Genomic DNA, 17,976 nt, shown 5'->3' with positions numbered 1-17,976 from the left:
TGAGCGTGACGATCCCCAGAAGTTGAGAGTGAGTATGTAAGTACATCAGGCATGTACAAGTGAGGTTATACATAGATATGTTGTGTCTTTGTGGGAGGCCCAAATGTCGCGTGCTTAAAGAAGTATAAAATCACATATTCAAGGTAGAGTGTTCAATAGTGTGTAAACATAGTAATATGTTACAGGGGTAGCATGCATTTATTTCAAGCAAGTGCGTGTGGTTATGGGGCTATGGGGTAGGGTATTTCTTTGAACTAGTATCCTAGTCAAACAGCAAACACCAACTGGCATTCAATCGAGATAAAAAGATTTATACGAATTTTTCTGGTATCCAATCGCTAAAGTTATGCAGTAAAACTAAACACGAGAAGCCCGAATCTGGGCTGAGCACCAAAACTTTCGATAAAAATGTCACACGCCACTTGTCAAACGACAGTTTCCAGTAACAGAACTGAGATACCAACAAAAATTGGTTTCGCAGAAACAGTGTTTTCTTTGAGAGAAGAATTCTGATGCAATATCAAATGGTTTCAAGTACCCTGTGGAAGTCTAAAAGCGTAAAATACCCAGGATTCCGTGGGATCGTCAGCACAAAAGTCTCGTCCGAGCTACCTGCCAATCATTAGCTTGTTGAGGCGAGGTGAGGTCTGGGTAAACCGCAGGCTAGAGCTGACCCTAGGCGATTTGTGACCTTACACCTGGCGAGGGTCGACTATTAGTCACAGTACTGATGTACTCATGTGATCCAGTTCTCTCAGAACGCAGGGACTATCTACAGTTTTACTGAGGACTGTATGGACACCGGGGATATCGGTGGTTTCGTCTTTGATATTTCACCCCCCACATCGTCGGGAGCATGGAAAGGCAAGTGTTCATATTAACAACTGTCGTTGTTCTTATCATCGCGAATAGTGCGGCGTGGACGGTTAAGACCGATCGTCGACACAAGAGGACCTGCGAATGTAGCCTTGTTCTCCCGTACAGTCCTTCGGAGCATCCCAACACCCGCACCGAAAGCAAAATGTGTTCGGAGCGACCAGGCGAGCTGGTGGCGCTACGGAAAGATGTGGGTATGCTGCAGAAGGTACAGATCGGAGAAAGAATGCGGTGTAACAGTTTCGCGGGACAACTCGGGAACGTGACAGCCCTCATGTTTCAACTGGAGGACCACGCGCATCAACAGGACACATATCGATCATACTACGAGAAAAGATTAGAGGCCCTCTCGGGAGAAACTCAGCAGTTGCATCGAGTTCTCACCGGACAAGAAAACTTCATCAAGTTTTTGGAGGGTCGCGTGGGGGTGTTGCAAGGTGCCATGGGGAAAGTCAGCGATCTAAGCCTCCGCGTGCAGGCCTTAGCCCGAGAAGAGACCGAAAAACGCGGGGAAACGTCGCAAAAGATGGACGAATTTGAGAGAAGGATACAGCTTGCTGAGGAGAGCACGAATGCCTTCTTGTGGCTCATGACAGAGACTCTCTCAAAGATCCCGGCTGCTGAAAGGAGGATAATACAAGGGTTAAAGAAGACGAAAACGCCCATAGCTGGCTCGTCACCCTCAGCAGAACGTCTGAGCCCGAGGAAACGTGGGTCACCAGGCTGGGTGCCACCGGAACACGGCCAGGTAGAAGAGGACTACATATTGGACGTGACACCAAGATGAGCCGAACACATTCAGTCAGAACTGTAATTTGCTCACAGAACAGTTTCTGTCTTACCATATGGTTGACCCCGTATTTGTCCTGGCCTTGTACGACATTTTGGTATAAATACGTTCTCCTTTGAAATGATAAGACTGGGTTGTATTTTCCCCCAACAACATTTGGAGCATCTTTTCAACAAACTGAGGTCTTCGTAAATATTTACTTCTTGGGCAAAATGCATCCTAGAAATATACGCAATTACTTTGGATGCGAATTTTGAAAGTTGCTCTGTAGCGTGCGTTTTGTGTGAATGGTAAGTCTTTGTCCATAGAAAGTTGTATCTGTTGTCTGAGGTAAAATCTCCGTGACTGTACAGAGTACAGGGTGCGTGTGATGGTGGATTTGCGGTTGAGCCGCGCGCCAAGCCTGGCACTGACGCCGTAGAATCAGGGCGGGCTGTCGTCTGTCTGTAAACCGTGTTAGTTTACATACGGGTCGGCTATTACCAGAAACGCGACGTCCCAAAAGTGTGCAGGGTTTGTTTTTCTTCGGCGTTTGTAGCTACAAAGCGAGGGCCCTTGGTGGTTGAACTGATGGCTGCCACTTGTTGGAGGCACCATGTTTTATGTTGAAGCCATTTGTAGCGTAACAACCGATTCACTTCATTTGTGCAGAACTGTATCCCACCAGAGATTCTATACTCAGATTACCAGTTGATAATCACGTGAAATCCAGGAGAGGGGATATAAGTAAAGGACTTGTGAATTTGTCATCTCGCTGATTCTGGTTCACTAGTTCATGTCAAAAAGCCGTAACCTTTAGTAGAGATTATGATCTACAAAGTTGCATCCGTCATTATCATTTTTGTATTAAAGGCTACTTCAATGCATACATTTGTCTCTGAACAAGACATGCCTTTTAGAAATCTAGGACGATAGTTTCTGTTCACATTGTTATGGACTCCTACTGTTATCAGCATAATCACAGTTGAAAAGGGAATCTACCATATACTGCCGTATACGCCTTGTGGTAATGATGTTATCGTAAATAAGATTAAGAAGACCCCTTCTATATCCTCTATTCAATTAAGGCGAACCCCTCACCCATATCGCCTCACAGTCACTATCTACAATAGGACACCTGCAAACGATCTTGAAAAAAAGTTGCCACAAAGAAAAAATGGTATGTAATGGCATCACGTATCAGCTTATCATAATCTGATCTAAATATTCAACGTCAGAAATGAGTTCAACCTTTACAGAAGGACGTTTTTTTTAGAATGGATAAGCTTCAAATTTTCTAAAGGTGAGCTAATGAGGTGGTTACGAAAAAGGGTATAATTTACTTTGCATTCTGTAATTGCTTTGGAAAGCTGGTAATGGCTAATCATGGACCAAAGCCCGTCACGAAAATCTTAAGGAAAACTCAAAGTTGTTCTTCTTGAAGTGACGTATGCTAGCACAAAGGATAACAAATCATAGACTATGTCGGCGTCTTGACATTATCAATTTTGGGCGTGTAAAGCCACACGCTGCTTAGATAGGATTTTTTTCTCAAACTCTGTTGCGTGCACAAAATTACAATGAAATGGCGACGATTATGCGCCTGGGCGATTCTATTATAACGCTGAGGAGGTCCTACTGACAGTTTGTTATGTACCATCATTTTAGCCTAGGGTCCCAGGCTTGTAACAGATTTTAAACAAACAAAGAAACAAACATGTAGCCAACCTGGTACATGTAGCCTGTACAGGTTAGAATCATTAACATGACCTGCGAATCTTCAAAAGTGACAAGCTCTCCAGATATATCACGCAATATTCATTGCGATCAAAATGCCTACGTCAATATTTCTGAACGATACAAACCATATTTGTATGTATCCCCACAAAAGTTGAGACATGTTAGCGTGAGACAAACGTTTTGGGTCGGACGAGACAGGTTGTACAGAGACACTGCCCCAAGGGAGCAAACATACAAAAGATAGAGCTATTTTTCCAGACTCTACAGCAGAAACCACGGTCGGTAAACAGGAAAGGATACAGGAAGGAAGACGGCGGGGAAAGTTTGAGGAAAAAGAAGACCCTGACTTCTAACTCTCCAAGCAGAGGTCAAGCACCAGCTTTGTTTTGACACCTTTGGGGGCGTTTTAATATATTTTTTGGCCTTTCTATTTTGCCAAAGAAAAACTGACAAAATAGAATGAGGCTGACAAAAAAAGCATAAAAAGACGTCCGAACTTCTACTTGGAGCAGTATATCGTTCAAATACGGCTGTATACGTGTTTGTTTGCCTGGAATGTGTCCCGTATATGACGAGACCTTGGCTGTATATTTCTGTCCCTTTGACCTGGTCACATGTAACACATGTGAAGCGGCTGGTTCAACCTTCTCACTTCAAGGAAGTAGGAGGGACCATCGAAACCACTGTATTATTAATTATTAGATAAGAGAGATAAGGTATGTGGGGCAACCTTACGATGTGCACATCTCAATACAAACCCATGGGCCATTGTTGATAAGTATTGGGGGTCAGTACTGATTATAATGAGATTGTCAGTACTTAACATATGTAACGGCTACTTGACATATTAAACTCTTTCGCTCCCCTAACTTCTAAGGCCATGCATTCTAGTCTCACTCAGTCTTGCGTTCATGCTCAAGTTCATAAGTCATAAAGATTATGGGGCAAAAAAGGACACATTTCATAACTCTCTAATGACTTTTGCATTCATCATAGTTTTGTCTGGACTTTTAGCTTTTCAAATGACAAAACCTGAGTAATAACCAAGGCTAAGACATCATCTGCAATCTACAACACAACTATTATAGGGAAACAAATATTACAGGGAAAAAGTATGTCTTTTTTAGTGTTTATTGTTGCCTATAATTCATTAAGCATACACGTGACCAGACCATGCTATACAGCAGCGCAGCATGGGTATGTATTCACATGTTTATACATGCTGTTTGGTCAGCCATATGGAACAGTGGTAACTGAGTTGTACCATAGACAATTAAACAGCTAAGCGCAGTGAAGTGAATTATTGAGAACATAAATGTCAGGGTGAAAGGTACATACATGTAGACAGTATCTTTACTTTCACACCTTTATCATCACATACATTTGGTTTCATGATCAGTTTTATGGATCCTTTAACAAACAAGCCTCCCCAAAACCTGATAAACAAAGCTTTGAAAGGGGTAAAGTTTGTGTTCAATGGATTTCTGTAAAGTTTGTGTTCAATGGATTTGTGTCAAAATTTCATTAGAAATGATGTAGCAAAACTGACTGTGTAATGTTGGTACCCCCCAAACAACAAGGTAGCCCTTTTGCAGCAGAGATTAAAGATTACATCCACTAACACTGTAAGCCTCTTACTCAACAGTAATGTAGCTGCAAGCCTGTACATAATGGTATACATGTACACTGAGAGAGGTCTGACCCCTGACATTAAGTCACAATGAGACACAGCTCTCTGTTGAGGCATATCCACAAGCACTGTACACTTATAGTGAGGGAGATTCGTAAGAGGATTTGCCATTGAACACTCAATGGCAGAGGTGCCTTTTTTCACCTCTACATGCTACATGAGAAAAGCAAAGCTACAAGCTGACAGAATGAGATATTCTAGATTTTTCTTTAACTATGTACTTTAGATTTTATTTTAATGAAAAGAGCTTCCACACACACCAACCATTGGCACTTTGGGGGCTGCACTATCTATAATATAACCTTGGGCCTTTTTTCTCCTATTCAAGAATGGGAAAATTACTGCAAAGGCCTTTCTTCAATGGACAATAGGAAAGCTAACCACAAGGTTGAAAATACACCATGGATTTGTGGTTGTCAGATACATTTTACAGGCTCAAACCTACCACACAACCAGAACAATCAGACCTCTCAGAAACTCAGAGGATTAAGCTACTCTACTCTTTTCAGCTATGACAAACTCTAGCTTCCAAAGTGGCATCCATTCATTTTCTTTCCACTGCAGTGCAGCAAAACTTTTTGGATGCATGAAATGACAGTAGAAAGTGTGTAGGCAATATCAGGCATGTTTTGAGCATCTTGGAATGAAATTGCCTGAGAAAAAAAGGATAGCAGACAAACAAATCATGTCGCAAAAGTTTGTAATATTGATTTTGCATCTTTCTGCAGCAATTGCAATATGATTTTCATAACTTCCTTCTGAACTACTGTGAGATAATGATAATGATGCCTGCCTTTATAAAGACCCTTACTGTGACTATCAGTTGTGGCACATTTGGTCCTCACCACCAAGATTGGTGATTGAAACTGTAAGACATTTCAAATTTCAGACCTTTTGTTTTACAGTGAGGGGGGAATTTCCATCTCAAACTTTTCAAGCATTGAGAAGGTTATGATTACACGACATGTAGCAAATAATATCAAGTCAATTGTTTCCCCTATCTATCACAAACAAAAGTAAAATGTAACATACATGTAAGTGGCAAATACACCAATGCTGACAATTTACAATCAGATCTATTGTTTTAACAAGAGTGTGTAGATACAGCCACTGATATGGCCATAATGCCTCCTCTGGCATAGGAAATAAACAATTTGTTTTGTTTCTTGTTTTAGTCATGAAAAAAAATAGGGTTGGTAGGTAGGGATTATCTTTTTTTGCTTTTAAGTTCTTTTTCTTAAGACTTTGGCCAAAAGAAGTAAAACTGAAATGCATGAGGACACTTATATTTTCAATGTCAAACTTTAATTAGTGATTAATGATTACAAACATGTTGAAACATTTGCACATTTATCCTTCATTAGATAGGACAAGCAGTTGTTAACCTTGAAAAGAAGCAAGCGAAATAAAAATTCTAACTGGAAGCTATGAGACTCCATTGCTCACCTAAAAAAAAAAGTCTAGGGTCGACAGGTTTTTCTAGGGTAGGTAGGGAAACATGAAACACAACATTTTTTCCCTAGGCCTCACCAAATCTCACTGTTGCCAGTATTGTTCCTTAGTTTGAAGTGAAAGAACTCATCCATCTCTGCACACACACTCAGAAGGAACTGCCTGTGTAAGATGAATGGATTCTTTGCTTCCCACTGTTCTCTGTCCTTCAATCCCACATATTACTTTAGATGCCAGTTCACCCTGTGACTGTACATGTGCCATCCTGAGCAGCAGAGGAGGGGTGACGTGACGAGGCAGGCTACATGATCTGGAACACTTTCTTCAGCTCGATCATCAGCTGCCAGTCCGTCTTGGTCATGTCCTCTCGGAACCAGTCCTTGATGGCATCGATGCCTTCTCTACTTATCTGTAGGCAGAGAGAAATGAAAGGTAAGCCACATGATCAAGAAAGGTAATTGATTATTGGAATAGTGGCATAAATGAGGTTTACAATGTACTTCGTAGCTTAGGCAAATGCTAAGTAAAGAAATGACTTAACTAATGCTTTAACAGCCTGTACTCGTACACAAACCTATAAACTACTGTAAATGCATTTATGTGCACAAGGATTTACCTTCGCGTTACCGGGAAAATGGTGTGTTCGCTGTAGTTTAAAGTAGTGCCATAGACTGAAGTATCATACTATAATTGAAAAATGTTCGCGGTGGTTTTAAATTTGTGGCAAAGTGGTCACCGCAAAAACCGTCAACATAAAACTACTGCGAACATTTCTGCAATTACAGTAACTAAAGCCTTACATCCCCTCAACTACCAGCAATAGACTTACCTTGCTAAGAAGAATATCTTTTTCATCAAAGTGTCTGCCGAACAGTTTGGGAGTTTCTCCTGGAGGGTTCTCTATTTTGACACAGACTTCGGAGCCTTTCCTGGCCATGTCTACCTGCTTATGGTTCACCTCCAGACTGGTCACCACGCCCAGGTCAAGGACCTGTACAAACAAAGAGTGTGGTTTTCCTGGTTTTCACAACAATGTCTTCTTGCATGAAACATCAGCTGTAAATTACCATTAACACAAAGAAAAAAATCAGAATTCAGATAATGAATTTCATCTGTGATCTCCAATTTGCACAAAAGAAAACGACAGTTAGCACATGCAGTGGAATTGTGAGAATATATTTATATCAAAATTTTAAAAAATGTCTTCACTCTTAGCAGCGAAGAAAGAAGGCTGGAAAAGTTTGTTCAAAAGTCTGCATATTTCTACCAAGTGTATATTGTTGGTTCAGAAAAATGTCAGTCACAAAAATATAACTAGTGATGTTGAAATCTTACCTTGTCGTCTTTCTTGACACAGATGAGACTACCTTGTCTAACGACACCAGCTTCAACATTTACACCTACAACTATGGGGTCCCTGGAGTTAAAGACACAGTTTGGCAGGATACGCAGCTTGCACGGGAAAATGGCTACATGCCGCAATTCTTCCTGTATACAACAGAAAAAACACTGTCAGATAAATGAAAAGCTTACAGTAGTCTTTAAACCATCAATCATACTAAAATATTGCAATAAAGATTGTACCTCAAAGTTTGTTTGTTAAAATTCTTGTAGAGCTCAGTGGCACCTACAGTGTAGTGCAGCAGTTTCTTTGCTGTTTCAGTAGCAAGGTATGTCTTTTACAGGGAAGGGTTGCTAGGGGTGCTTCCTTTTTTTATGTGCTCAAACATGGGACCCATTTTACGTCGCTTCCAAAGACAGATGCAGTCCAATTGACATTCCCAACCCAGGATTGATCCAGGGGCTCCCTGTTAGCAACTAATTGGAACCAGGATATCAACTGTGAGGGTAATACAGGGACATCCCGAACTGCAAAGTTAGATTATATCAAAGGTGCAGTTTGACCTGTTTCTGTTTCTTCATGTCGTCCCTGTACTTCATGAAGCTGTCGAACAGGTGGTAGATGATGTCTGCGGTGAAGATGCGGATCCCAAGGCTGTCAGCCAGCTCCTGTGCATCCCGCTCCACACGCACATCAAACGCTAGAATCACTGCATATCTGAAATAAACGTGTCAAAAACATGTACATGTATGCAGACAGAGTAGCTAACTTTAGACATTGTTTTCTAACAATGGTCCACACAATTTGCTTCTCCCCTATTCTATCACAGTATATCAATAAGCTACACTCTCTGTGTAATTTTCTTTGAGAAACATTGCTTTTGTCCTTCTCCTAAAAGAACCAATGAATTATCTCCTTGTATGTTGTAAACATCCATGTGTACTTACTGACTGTCATGCTCCAACATAATGGAGGCCTTCATCACATCCTTCTTGTGGACTGGTCCAATGTTGATTCCTGCAAACTGTCAATAAAACACACATTTATCTATCAACTTGCTAATCAACAAGACGGTAAGTACATATTAAGTTGTCACTTCATTTGCCAACACAGTAAATCAAATACTTCAGTTTTTGTGACTCCTTACTGGAACAAATATACAAGCTGGAGCACAGAGGCCCTCTGGATAAGACACTCTATGCAAGTCATAAATAGAGATAAGGTGGGTATAGACTCAGTCACATTTGGGATTGCATCCTTATTGCTTTGTCACAAAGTGGTAAGGAGAAGTAGTCATGTTCGAGAATGCACACCTGCTGTGGTAATTATTCCACAATATGACCATGAAAAAGATCACTTTGATGCAAGCAGCAGATCAACTGCCAAAACAGTTGGAAGAGAAAAACAAAGGTTGTGTACCTAGGAAGAATATATTTAACCATTCAGCAACCTGAAGAAACTATCTACACGAGAGTACTTACTGGAATTTTTGAAGTCTTGAGGAACTCCAGAAGTGCTTCCAGTGACCCGAGAGTGGAGGCCTGCACGTACACGCCCCTCTCCTGTACACGGATGGTCTCCAGGGTCTGCTTCAGGATACGGGCTACCTCTTCCTACAGGACAACAGGGGGGATGGAGATACTCAAACAGCCATTTTCATCACTGTGCTGTGTCTCTTTCTTTATGTATTTCGACAGAACACGTAACTTCAACAATCCCAGGATTGTCCACAAGGAGTCAGCTGAAATAGCTTTAGGTTTTTTTCTTAACTTTTTATCAACTACATTATTTTTGTTTTAATCTAAGTGATAACCACCCTAAATGGTATATGAACCCATGGGAGAAGGTTTGAAGCATTGTGAAGCCTTCATTTTGGCACCAACCTGTTTTTCTTGTACACAAATCCAGCATATTCTTTAAAAGTGAACTCTTACTTAAACATGTTTCACACAACTCTGCAATATAATGGTGAAAATGTATCATGTACACACCTTACAGATGTCCACTTCATCTTCCTTGTAAGCCACCAGCAGTGGAGTCCCTGCCAAGGCCCGGTCCAAGTCTTTAGCCAGAACTTTCACTCCCTGGGCACCAATAATCTCCTTGTGGGTCTCATACTTATTCTGCAACAGAACATTCATGTCAGAAAAGGGCACAATTCAGAATGTATATATCACTTCACACAGGGCTGTATACGATTTAAAATTGTCCCGCTTGGTAATTTGAGACAGTCCTGACTTAACATTTACATGTAGACTGTTTCAACTACATGTAACTGGTGTGCTCAATGCATATTTTATTAGAGGGCAAGAAACATTTTACAATATATTGAGTATAATGATACTAGAAAGTAACTCCTGGTGTTACCTTGACTCTGAGCTCCTTGAGTGGCTGTGGCATGAGCAGACTTCTGACCTGGGTGACAATAGGGCCCTCCTGTCCTGCAACAACGATTGTCTCCCCCTCATGTAACCTTCCATTCACCAGGATCACGTCTATTGTTGTACCCAGACCTGTGATCTGTTTCACCTAAGGCAAAGAAAAAGCAAAATTACAGTAGGCATTTTGAACCAGTTTCTTTTGTCAGTGTTTGCCTCAGAAGCAACAAATTCTAGTAACCTTTCTGCAGATCATTTCAACTGTTTTCTTTCATGTGCTCCTAAGGCCTTCTTACCGTGATCTCTATGAAAGAGCCTGATAACTAACTGTGAATACTGTTGTCACCTTCCAGTAAGTTTGCTGCAGTACATTAGTAAATCACTAGGTGGCAGTGATTAACAGTCCCAGACATTACCTCTAGTGTTGTGCACTGTAGGCTCTCACTGAAGGCCAGTCTCTTGGCCAGGAGAGTCTGGGACAGCTCCACGATCAGGCCCATCAGGTTGCCCATTCCATCTCCTGAGTGTGCCGACGTGGGCACCATGGACACAAAGGTTTTGGGGTCTTTGTTCTCATAGAACAGTGCCACATTCATACTCTGTGGAGGGACAGAAGGAAAAACATTAAAACTAAACTTTTGCTATGTTTGGCTGATTGAAACAAAACAGTTTGCTAGTAACTACTACGCAGTCACTTGCTATTAGGTTTATCACCTTTTGTTTCTCACAAGCATTACTGGTATACATGCTTGCAAATACGTGGTAGCCAGATGGCAGACTGCCATGAGCCTCTGTCCTACAGGTTAACACTGTGTAGGTGAAAGTCCTTCCATATGTTGTCAATCAATCTCTTATGTGGATTTCCCTTGGATTTGTGTCCTATAATGGTCATGTAATTTACGGGATAAATCTTAAGTTGTGATGAAAACTGACCTGTTCTGCAAACTCTGTAACAGCAACTTTCACCCTCTCATCAAACTCATCCTTAGTGTTTCTCTTCTGTTTCTTTATTGTGTCACGAACGTCTGTGTTTGGGCTGGGCTTCCACTCGTACAGACGGTCAATCTATGCAGACATGAAGAAAAAAGAAGTAAAAGTAAAAGTATGCTTAAACAACAACGTTCAGGGCTGTTTCCAGGGCCCATCCTTCCGTCCTGGGATGGAAATTTGCTTGTTGCGATGGACAAAAATTGTACTCATTTGGTCCAAAAAATCTGTACTTCATTACATGAAATAGATGAGAATGTGTTAATCATATTAAGCTTAAAATGGCAGATTTAACAACAAAAACAACATCATGAGCTCCCAAACAATGAGTGGGACAGAAAACAAATTTTAAAGCTTTTTACAGATCCAGATTTAAAGGAAACAAGATGTATAAAAACAAGATAGAAAAAAGGTAGGAAAACAATAGACATTCCTACCTTGTTCAAAGCTATAACAAAAGGAGTCTTCCTGGCCTTCAGTAGGTTGAGAGACTCTATAGTCTGTGGTTCCAGTCCGTGCATGATGTCCACCACCAGGATAGCGATGTCACACAGGGATGAACCTCGGGACCTCAGGTTACTGGGTAACAACAATCACATATCCAAATGTAACAATCTTGTATCTTCACTTGGGTAACAATTGGACCATAGTTGACATATAATAAATTGTTCTACATTTGGTTTTACTAACATTTTAACAATATCTACTAGAGCTAAATACAAGTTTCTGTTAATCAAGAACTGAATGTAGCTTGTACATTTGCATGCTTGGCTATCTATCAGTGTGGGTCGACTTGCAATTCAGGTACAATCAGACAGGTGTCTCACCTAAAGGACTCGTGGCCAGGTGTGTCGATGATCAACAGTCCAGGGAGCTTGATGTTGAAATCTGAGAACTAGAAGAAACAATACGGTTGTATAATATTAGTCCTACTCTGTGTTCTAATCCATGTACATTTTGTATCCTGAGCTACATGTATGTTTGGTCAAAATCATCAGCATTAAACATGTTACAAAGCATATTGTTGGAGAATATGGTCATACTATTGGAGAATATATGGTAAGTGACCGCCTTACCTTCCTGACCATCTTGGCCTGTTCCCTGATAGCCTCCACAGGCACCATGGTGGCTCCTATCTGCTGTGTGATCCCCCCTGCCTCCCCATCCTGCACATGGGTGTGTCTGATCTGGAACCACAACAAACATCATGTGTTATACATGTACTGGTGGCTGCTTATTCTGATCTGAAAATCTCTAAGCAACAGCATCAACACTTCAAATAAGGCACAAAACTATTGTCAAGTAGAGCTTACCACACATGTACATTTTTCATGTGATTTGTTTTCAAACTACCCAATATCATTTAATACGGACTGAAATTGTTTAGCATTCTTTGCAGTGCTTATGCCATTTCAAACTAATACTCATGCTATTTGCCTTTTAGTACAATCAAATCATTTCTGGCATTTCTTGTTGAGAATTTACGTCTCCAAATGTTTGAAACAATAGCAGAGAAACATTATGCACAATGGTGATGATAAACCATTACTATGATACATAAAGCATAATATCCAACCTTGTCTAAGATCTTAGTTTTCCCTGTGTCGACATGTCCCAGTACCACCACTACAGGAGAACGCAAGTTGTCAGTGGTCTTCTTCTTCTCTGCTTGCTCTTTTCTTTTCTGTAATGAACAAAACTGGCTCTTTACACTGACAGATACCAGCTTTTGCTTATCCCAAAATATAATCTTCTCTGGTTGCAGGCATAACCAACTTCAAAAGCAATGAAACCAATCATAGAGTCCTACAGAAGGATATTACAGTAGAGTTTCTCACCGCTATTCTGGCCATTGCTACTTCTCTGGGACTTAAAGAGGCTTCCCAGAGGTCTTCTTCACTTTCTGACTCTGATTCTGACTCTGATTCTTCTTCTTCATCATCCTCATCCTCCTCCTCCTCTTCTTCCTCTTCATCTTCCTCAGTCTCCTTACTTTCCTGTCTGGACACTTGCTTCTCCTATGATAAAAGAAAAGAATATGTGATTAAAAAATCACACACACTATGACTGGGTATCAAACAATAACAAATATGTAAGAGCAGAACTCATAGATATGATGCATACTGTTTACCTTTTCAACTGTAGGTGCTGCTTCCTTGGTATCAGGTGCTTTTTCTGATGCTTCTTTCTGTTCCTTCTCTGCTGCTTTTTCCTCTGTAAAACACACAAGAAACCCATAGTATTAGGCTTCTTTACTGCCAGATTCAATAGAGAAACTACTTTCTCAAAGCTACCACGCCTAAAAAAATTAAACTTGTTGAAGAGGAAATCCCACCTTTCTTTGCTTCATCATCACTAAGCATCTCCTCCCAGGTATCCAGCTCTTCTTCTTCCTCCTCCTCCTCCTCCCCCTCTGCTGCCTGCTCTTCCTCCTGTTGTACTGCCTCCCCTTCTGCTGTTACCTCTGCTGTATCCTTTACTTCTTCTTGTTCTTTTGCCTCCTCTGTTGGAACTGTGGGTTCCTGATTTTCCACTGCAGCAAGACAACATTTTCATATTTTTTTCAATAACATTCACAACCATGAAATTAAACAAAACTCAAGACAAAGTGATTACATCCCTTGTTTGATACAGAAGCCATCCTTTTAAACATAAATCTTACCTTTCTCCTTCTTCTTGTTCTTGCCCTTGGAACCGTATCTGACTGGTTTCTTCTGGATTTCATCCTTACTGGGAACATCAAAGCCTAAGGACAGCAGATGGTAACTTTAAAAGATGAATTTCGGCAAAAATGGAAAACATGACACTTGTTGTGAGTTCCAAATCTCAGAGATCCTATAACACATGTCTAACTTCCATCAGCATACTTCTAGTACTAGTTTGCCAAACTCACCTTGCGCCCTCATAGCCTCCAACATCTCCTCAGCACGTTTACGCTGCTGTTTCTGTGCCGCTGTCAGGAGTTTGCCTTCTTTCTTGAGACGTTCCTTACGTTCTTTTTCCTTCTGTTTCTTCTTTTCCCTTTTTTCTTTCTCTAATCTTTCCTACGGAAACCAAATATAAACATGGTTACTTCACTAAACTTGACATATTTACATTACAGAATATAGCAATCTCAAATGGTCTTCAGTCTTATAGCTCTACAATTTCAAAGTGACAGTTGACAACTACATTTTATAATGAACTAAAAGAAGCTGACCTGTTCTCTACGAGCTTCCTCTGCTTCCTCCAGCTTGCGGATCCGTTCCTCTTCCTCCCTCTTTAGCCTCTCTTCCTCCTCCTGTTTTATTCTCAGGGCCTCTTGCATGGCCTTTACCATGGCCTTGCTGGGACCTTAAGATTTAGAAAGAAAACAAAAATGTAATTTTACAAGTTTTACCACGACTTCACACAATCAATAAGTGTATTTGTAAGTGTGCTATGTATTTTTTAACCTGAGTTTAGAAATGAAGACATTGTAAGATTCCATACCTTTTCTTTTCTCCTCCTTTTCCTCTTTTTCTCCCTTCTTCTTTTTCTTCTTCTTTTTCTTGTCAGTGCCTTCATCTGCACCCTCTCCCTCTGCTCCTGATGTTGTGGGAAATGCAAACAGGTTTTTAAATGAGCACAGACCTTATTATACTTTTCTATACAACGTCATGTAAAACAACTTGACTGATAGTTTAATACCACGGCAAGTAATCAGGTGTCATTCTACATGTACCATGTTGAATAAGTCACATGTTCCGACATCTAGGGATGTCCCTGCAGCTAAACTGGTAGCAGCCTCAGAGTTGACCTCTTGGTTAAAATAAGTTGGTAACCGACTTGGGTTGCGCTGCGCCCATCTTTCAGAAGGGACATGCAATGGGGGACTCATGTTCAAGGTGGTGCCCCAAATAAGTTAGAGGGGAAGGGCAAGCAACCCCTCACTGTAAAAATATATCCTGCTTCTAAAACAGTTAAGTACACTTGCTGCCCTCTGCGCCACCACAAAGGTCTGAATGAAGGTATGAATGAACATGCAGGGCAGATTACATACATAGATTCAAAACTGCACTATTGGTTTATACTCAATTCAATGTAATCAGTATTTCAGTATAATACTAACCTTCTTCCTCCTTAGCAGCACCCTCCTCTGGAATGGAAGTCTCAGCCTTGTCCTCATCTTTTCCTTCTTCTGTTTTCTCAGTCTCTTCTTCCTTCTTTCCTCCAGCCTTCTGAGCAGCTGCTTCCTTTTTGGCTCTTTCTTTCTTCTTTTGTTCCTCCTTCTTTTTCTTTTCTCTTTCCTTCTTTTCTGCTTTTTTCTGGGCTGCTGTTTTTACAGTGGGACCTGTATCCTCAGCTTCCTCTGTGTCCTTTTCAGTTGTTTCTTTTGCTTCTTCCTGAAGACATAAAAAACACCAGGACATCTAAGCATTATTAACTATTCAAAGCTGTCTTGAACACAAAGTAAAGATTTCTTGAAAGATATTACTAGTAGTACTAGTACTGGTACCATCTGCTAAGCACATGTACCTACCTTGTCCCCCTCAGGTGTGTCTGTAGCCTGTGGTACTGTTCCATTAGGCACTGTTGTTTCTGAAGATTTCTCCTCCTGTGTTTCTTCCTGTGGTTCTTTGGGTTTGTCTGCTGGTTTGCCGGTCCCTTCTACACCCATGGAGAGGGCTTCCATCTCTTCTAACAAGTCATCCTCCCTGTGGGAATACAGAATAACCAGTTTACAGTGTTGTTCCCTTAACTGTTCATAGGGGAGTATGTCAGACCTTTCTCAACCATCTAAAAAAGGAAGCTCTAATTATGTTTATGAAGGTTAGACATCCAGGTTAACACTATTTAAGGGCAATGTAATCTCTACAAGTACAACTGGATGTAGAAATGGGAAATTTTCTTACAAAAGAAGTAATTCTCCTACTTTTAACCTGTTGTAGTGACTGAATCTCCTTTAAATCAAGTAAGCTCTAATCGTATACAAATGTGGTGATTTACAAATACTAGTAGTAGTACATGGCTTTGGAGCATCATTCCAGATTCTTTCTAGGATCATGGTTACCCGAAAATGAACTAACATCTCACAATTTAAATACATGTATGCTTAAACTCTTACGTCGTGGTCTAAAAACAACACACAATAACAATACTTTGCATTTCTGACAACGATACAGATCAACAAAAAATACCAGTCATCATCCTTTTTCTTTCCCTTCTTCTTGGACTTCTTGCCACCAGCGGCCTTCGGTCCGGATCCCTCGATCTCTGCCACCAGGTCATCGATGTTATCTGCAGCCCCTGCACCTGGGCCGTCCTCGCCAACATCGCTGGATGGAGCGGAGACCATACAGTTAAGGTTACAAAACATTCTCTCTGCTATGGTTATAATGGTAGACATTTAGCTCCAAAACTGTATTGGTTGAGAATATGTGGCTATAAAGCAAGAAGAATGTTCAGTAGGCCCTTCTAGAGATGAATATCACAAACAAAAGTCTGAATTGCACAGCAAAAGGTGTTGTTAATTTTTTTTGTGATTTTGCATGCATGGCTGTTGTCTGGGTCTTTGTTGTACTGACTCTTTCTGAAAGACAAAAGAACTATGGCACTTCCATCACTTGCATTACTTTTTTGCATTATATTCATTAAAGAACTGTTGCAGTCGTATTAATGGTGAACTTCTGGTTACACGAAATTGGACAAAAAATGTTTCTGTTTTTACTCAATTTCAAAACAGTGTTTCACAGTAACAGTTAATTTTTTCCACTGATCATCTGATGAGTGATTTTGTTCCTTTTCCATATGCACAGGCACGAATAGATTAAAACACTCTGCAAAAATTCGCATTGTTTCACAAAGCCTTAATACTAGTCAAAGACTTCCATTCTCGATGAAACAAATTTTCTCTTAAATGTTCCAAGCAACAGTATGGTTCCAACGTTACCCCCCTCCCCACCAAAATGTATGGAGAAAACTTGGCGCACTCAGGCAGCCTCCACACTCACATGTCCTGGTCTTGGGTCTTCTTCCCTTTCTTCTTTCCCATCTCTTCTCAACATGTACACAATTTATATTGTACAAACAAGGAGGCAGTAAAAGATCTGACGGGAAAACGTCCTTTGAAATTGCACAATATGCCAGTTTTTGTGGCAAAATGTGATCGTCCGTAACTCGCACATATGTTGCGACATCCACATGTGGTAGGACTTTGTTAACCGTGCTGTGATTGGCCCACTGTTGCGACGTAACTATCACGTTTAATGGGTAAATATAACGCCTTAAGTAAATTCAGGCATATGATTTTCGAAAAGTAGGTAAATTTATGCAGGTATATAAAATTCTATGCAGACTACTTGCTGAAATGTTAGAATTTATCACGACCTAATATGTTATGCAAACCAATCAGCATGCTGGTTACAACATCGGCACATAAGTCCCACCATCCATTGCAATAATAACCTTTCAACTCTGACCTTTCATTGGACAGATGACAGGTGGCGGGAAAATTTGACGGTCTTTGTAAAGTGTGAACAAATGAGGTTTACATGGGCAGAACCTACTTGATGTAAATTAAGTACTTAGAAGAGATCAAGAAACGGCAGGATCTACTGGATTGAAAAATTAAAAAAATCGTTTCCCACAAGATCTATTGTATAACGTTACTGTGGAAGTCGTTAAGTTGCAGCCGGAGTTGGAGTTAAATTTAGATGAATTAACGTTAGATGTGCAAATGTTAGATATGACAGGCATTTGATGTAATGACGTTATATTTATA

At 40.6% G+C, this 17,976-nt stretch overlaps 1 protein-coding gene across 2 annotated transcripts; it reads right to left on the bottom strand.

The window, feature by feature from the left end:
• Window positions 1–4,502: 4,502 nt before the first annotated feature.
• Window positions 4,503–17,598, bottom strand: LOC118418880 (eukaryotic translation initiation factor 5B-like). 2 transcript variants are annotated; one of them, XM_035824995.1, is made up of 25 exons: window positions 17,207–17,598; window positions 16,394–16,531; window positions 15,736–15,910; window positions 15,325–15,598; window positions 14,706–14,801; window positions 14,434–14,567; window positions 14,128–14,278; window positions 13,897–13,980; window positions 13,570–13,773; window positions 13,366–13,448; window positions 13,073–13,252; window positions 12,811–12,918; window positions 12,311–12,421; window positions 12,062–12,129; window positions 11,672–11,813; window positions 11,181–11,312; window positions 10,664–10,846; window positions 10,237–10,398; window positions 9,861–9,992; window positions 9,351–9,482; window positions 8,817–8,893; window positions 8,433–8,586; window positions 7,863–8,015; window positions 7,357–7,518; window positions 4,503–6,936 (listed from the first exon to the last, which is right to left on the bottom strand). In XM_035824995.1, the coding sequence occupies exons 1-25, from the start codon at window positions 17,245–17,247 to the stop codon at window positions 6,829–6,831; spliced, it is 3,384 nt and encodes a 1,127-aa protein (XP_035680888.1). In that variant the 5' UTR covers window positions 17,248–17,598; the 3' UTR covers window positions 4,503–6,828. The 2 variants fall into 2 exon arrangements, with proteins under 2 accessions (XP_035680888.1, XP_035680889.1); XM_035824996.1 differs by having other exon boundaries at window positions 13,570–13,767.
• Between the last annotated feature and the right edge of the window lie 378 nt (window positions 17,599–17,976).

The sequence above is a fragment of the Branchiostoma floridae genome, chromosome 7 (assembly GCF_000003815.2).
Source record: "Branchiostoma floridae strain S238N-H82 chromosome 7, Bfl_VNyyK, whole genome shotgun sequence".
Classification (NCBI taxonomy): Eukaryota; Metazoa; Chordata; class Leptocardii; order Amphioxiformes; family Branchiostomatidae; genus Branchiostoma; species Branchiostoma floridae.
Note: the sequence above shows the minus strand (reverse complement) of the source record. Positions and strands in the feature narration are given on the sequence as shown.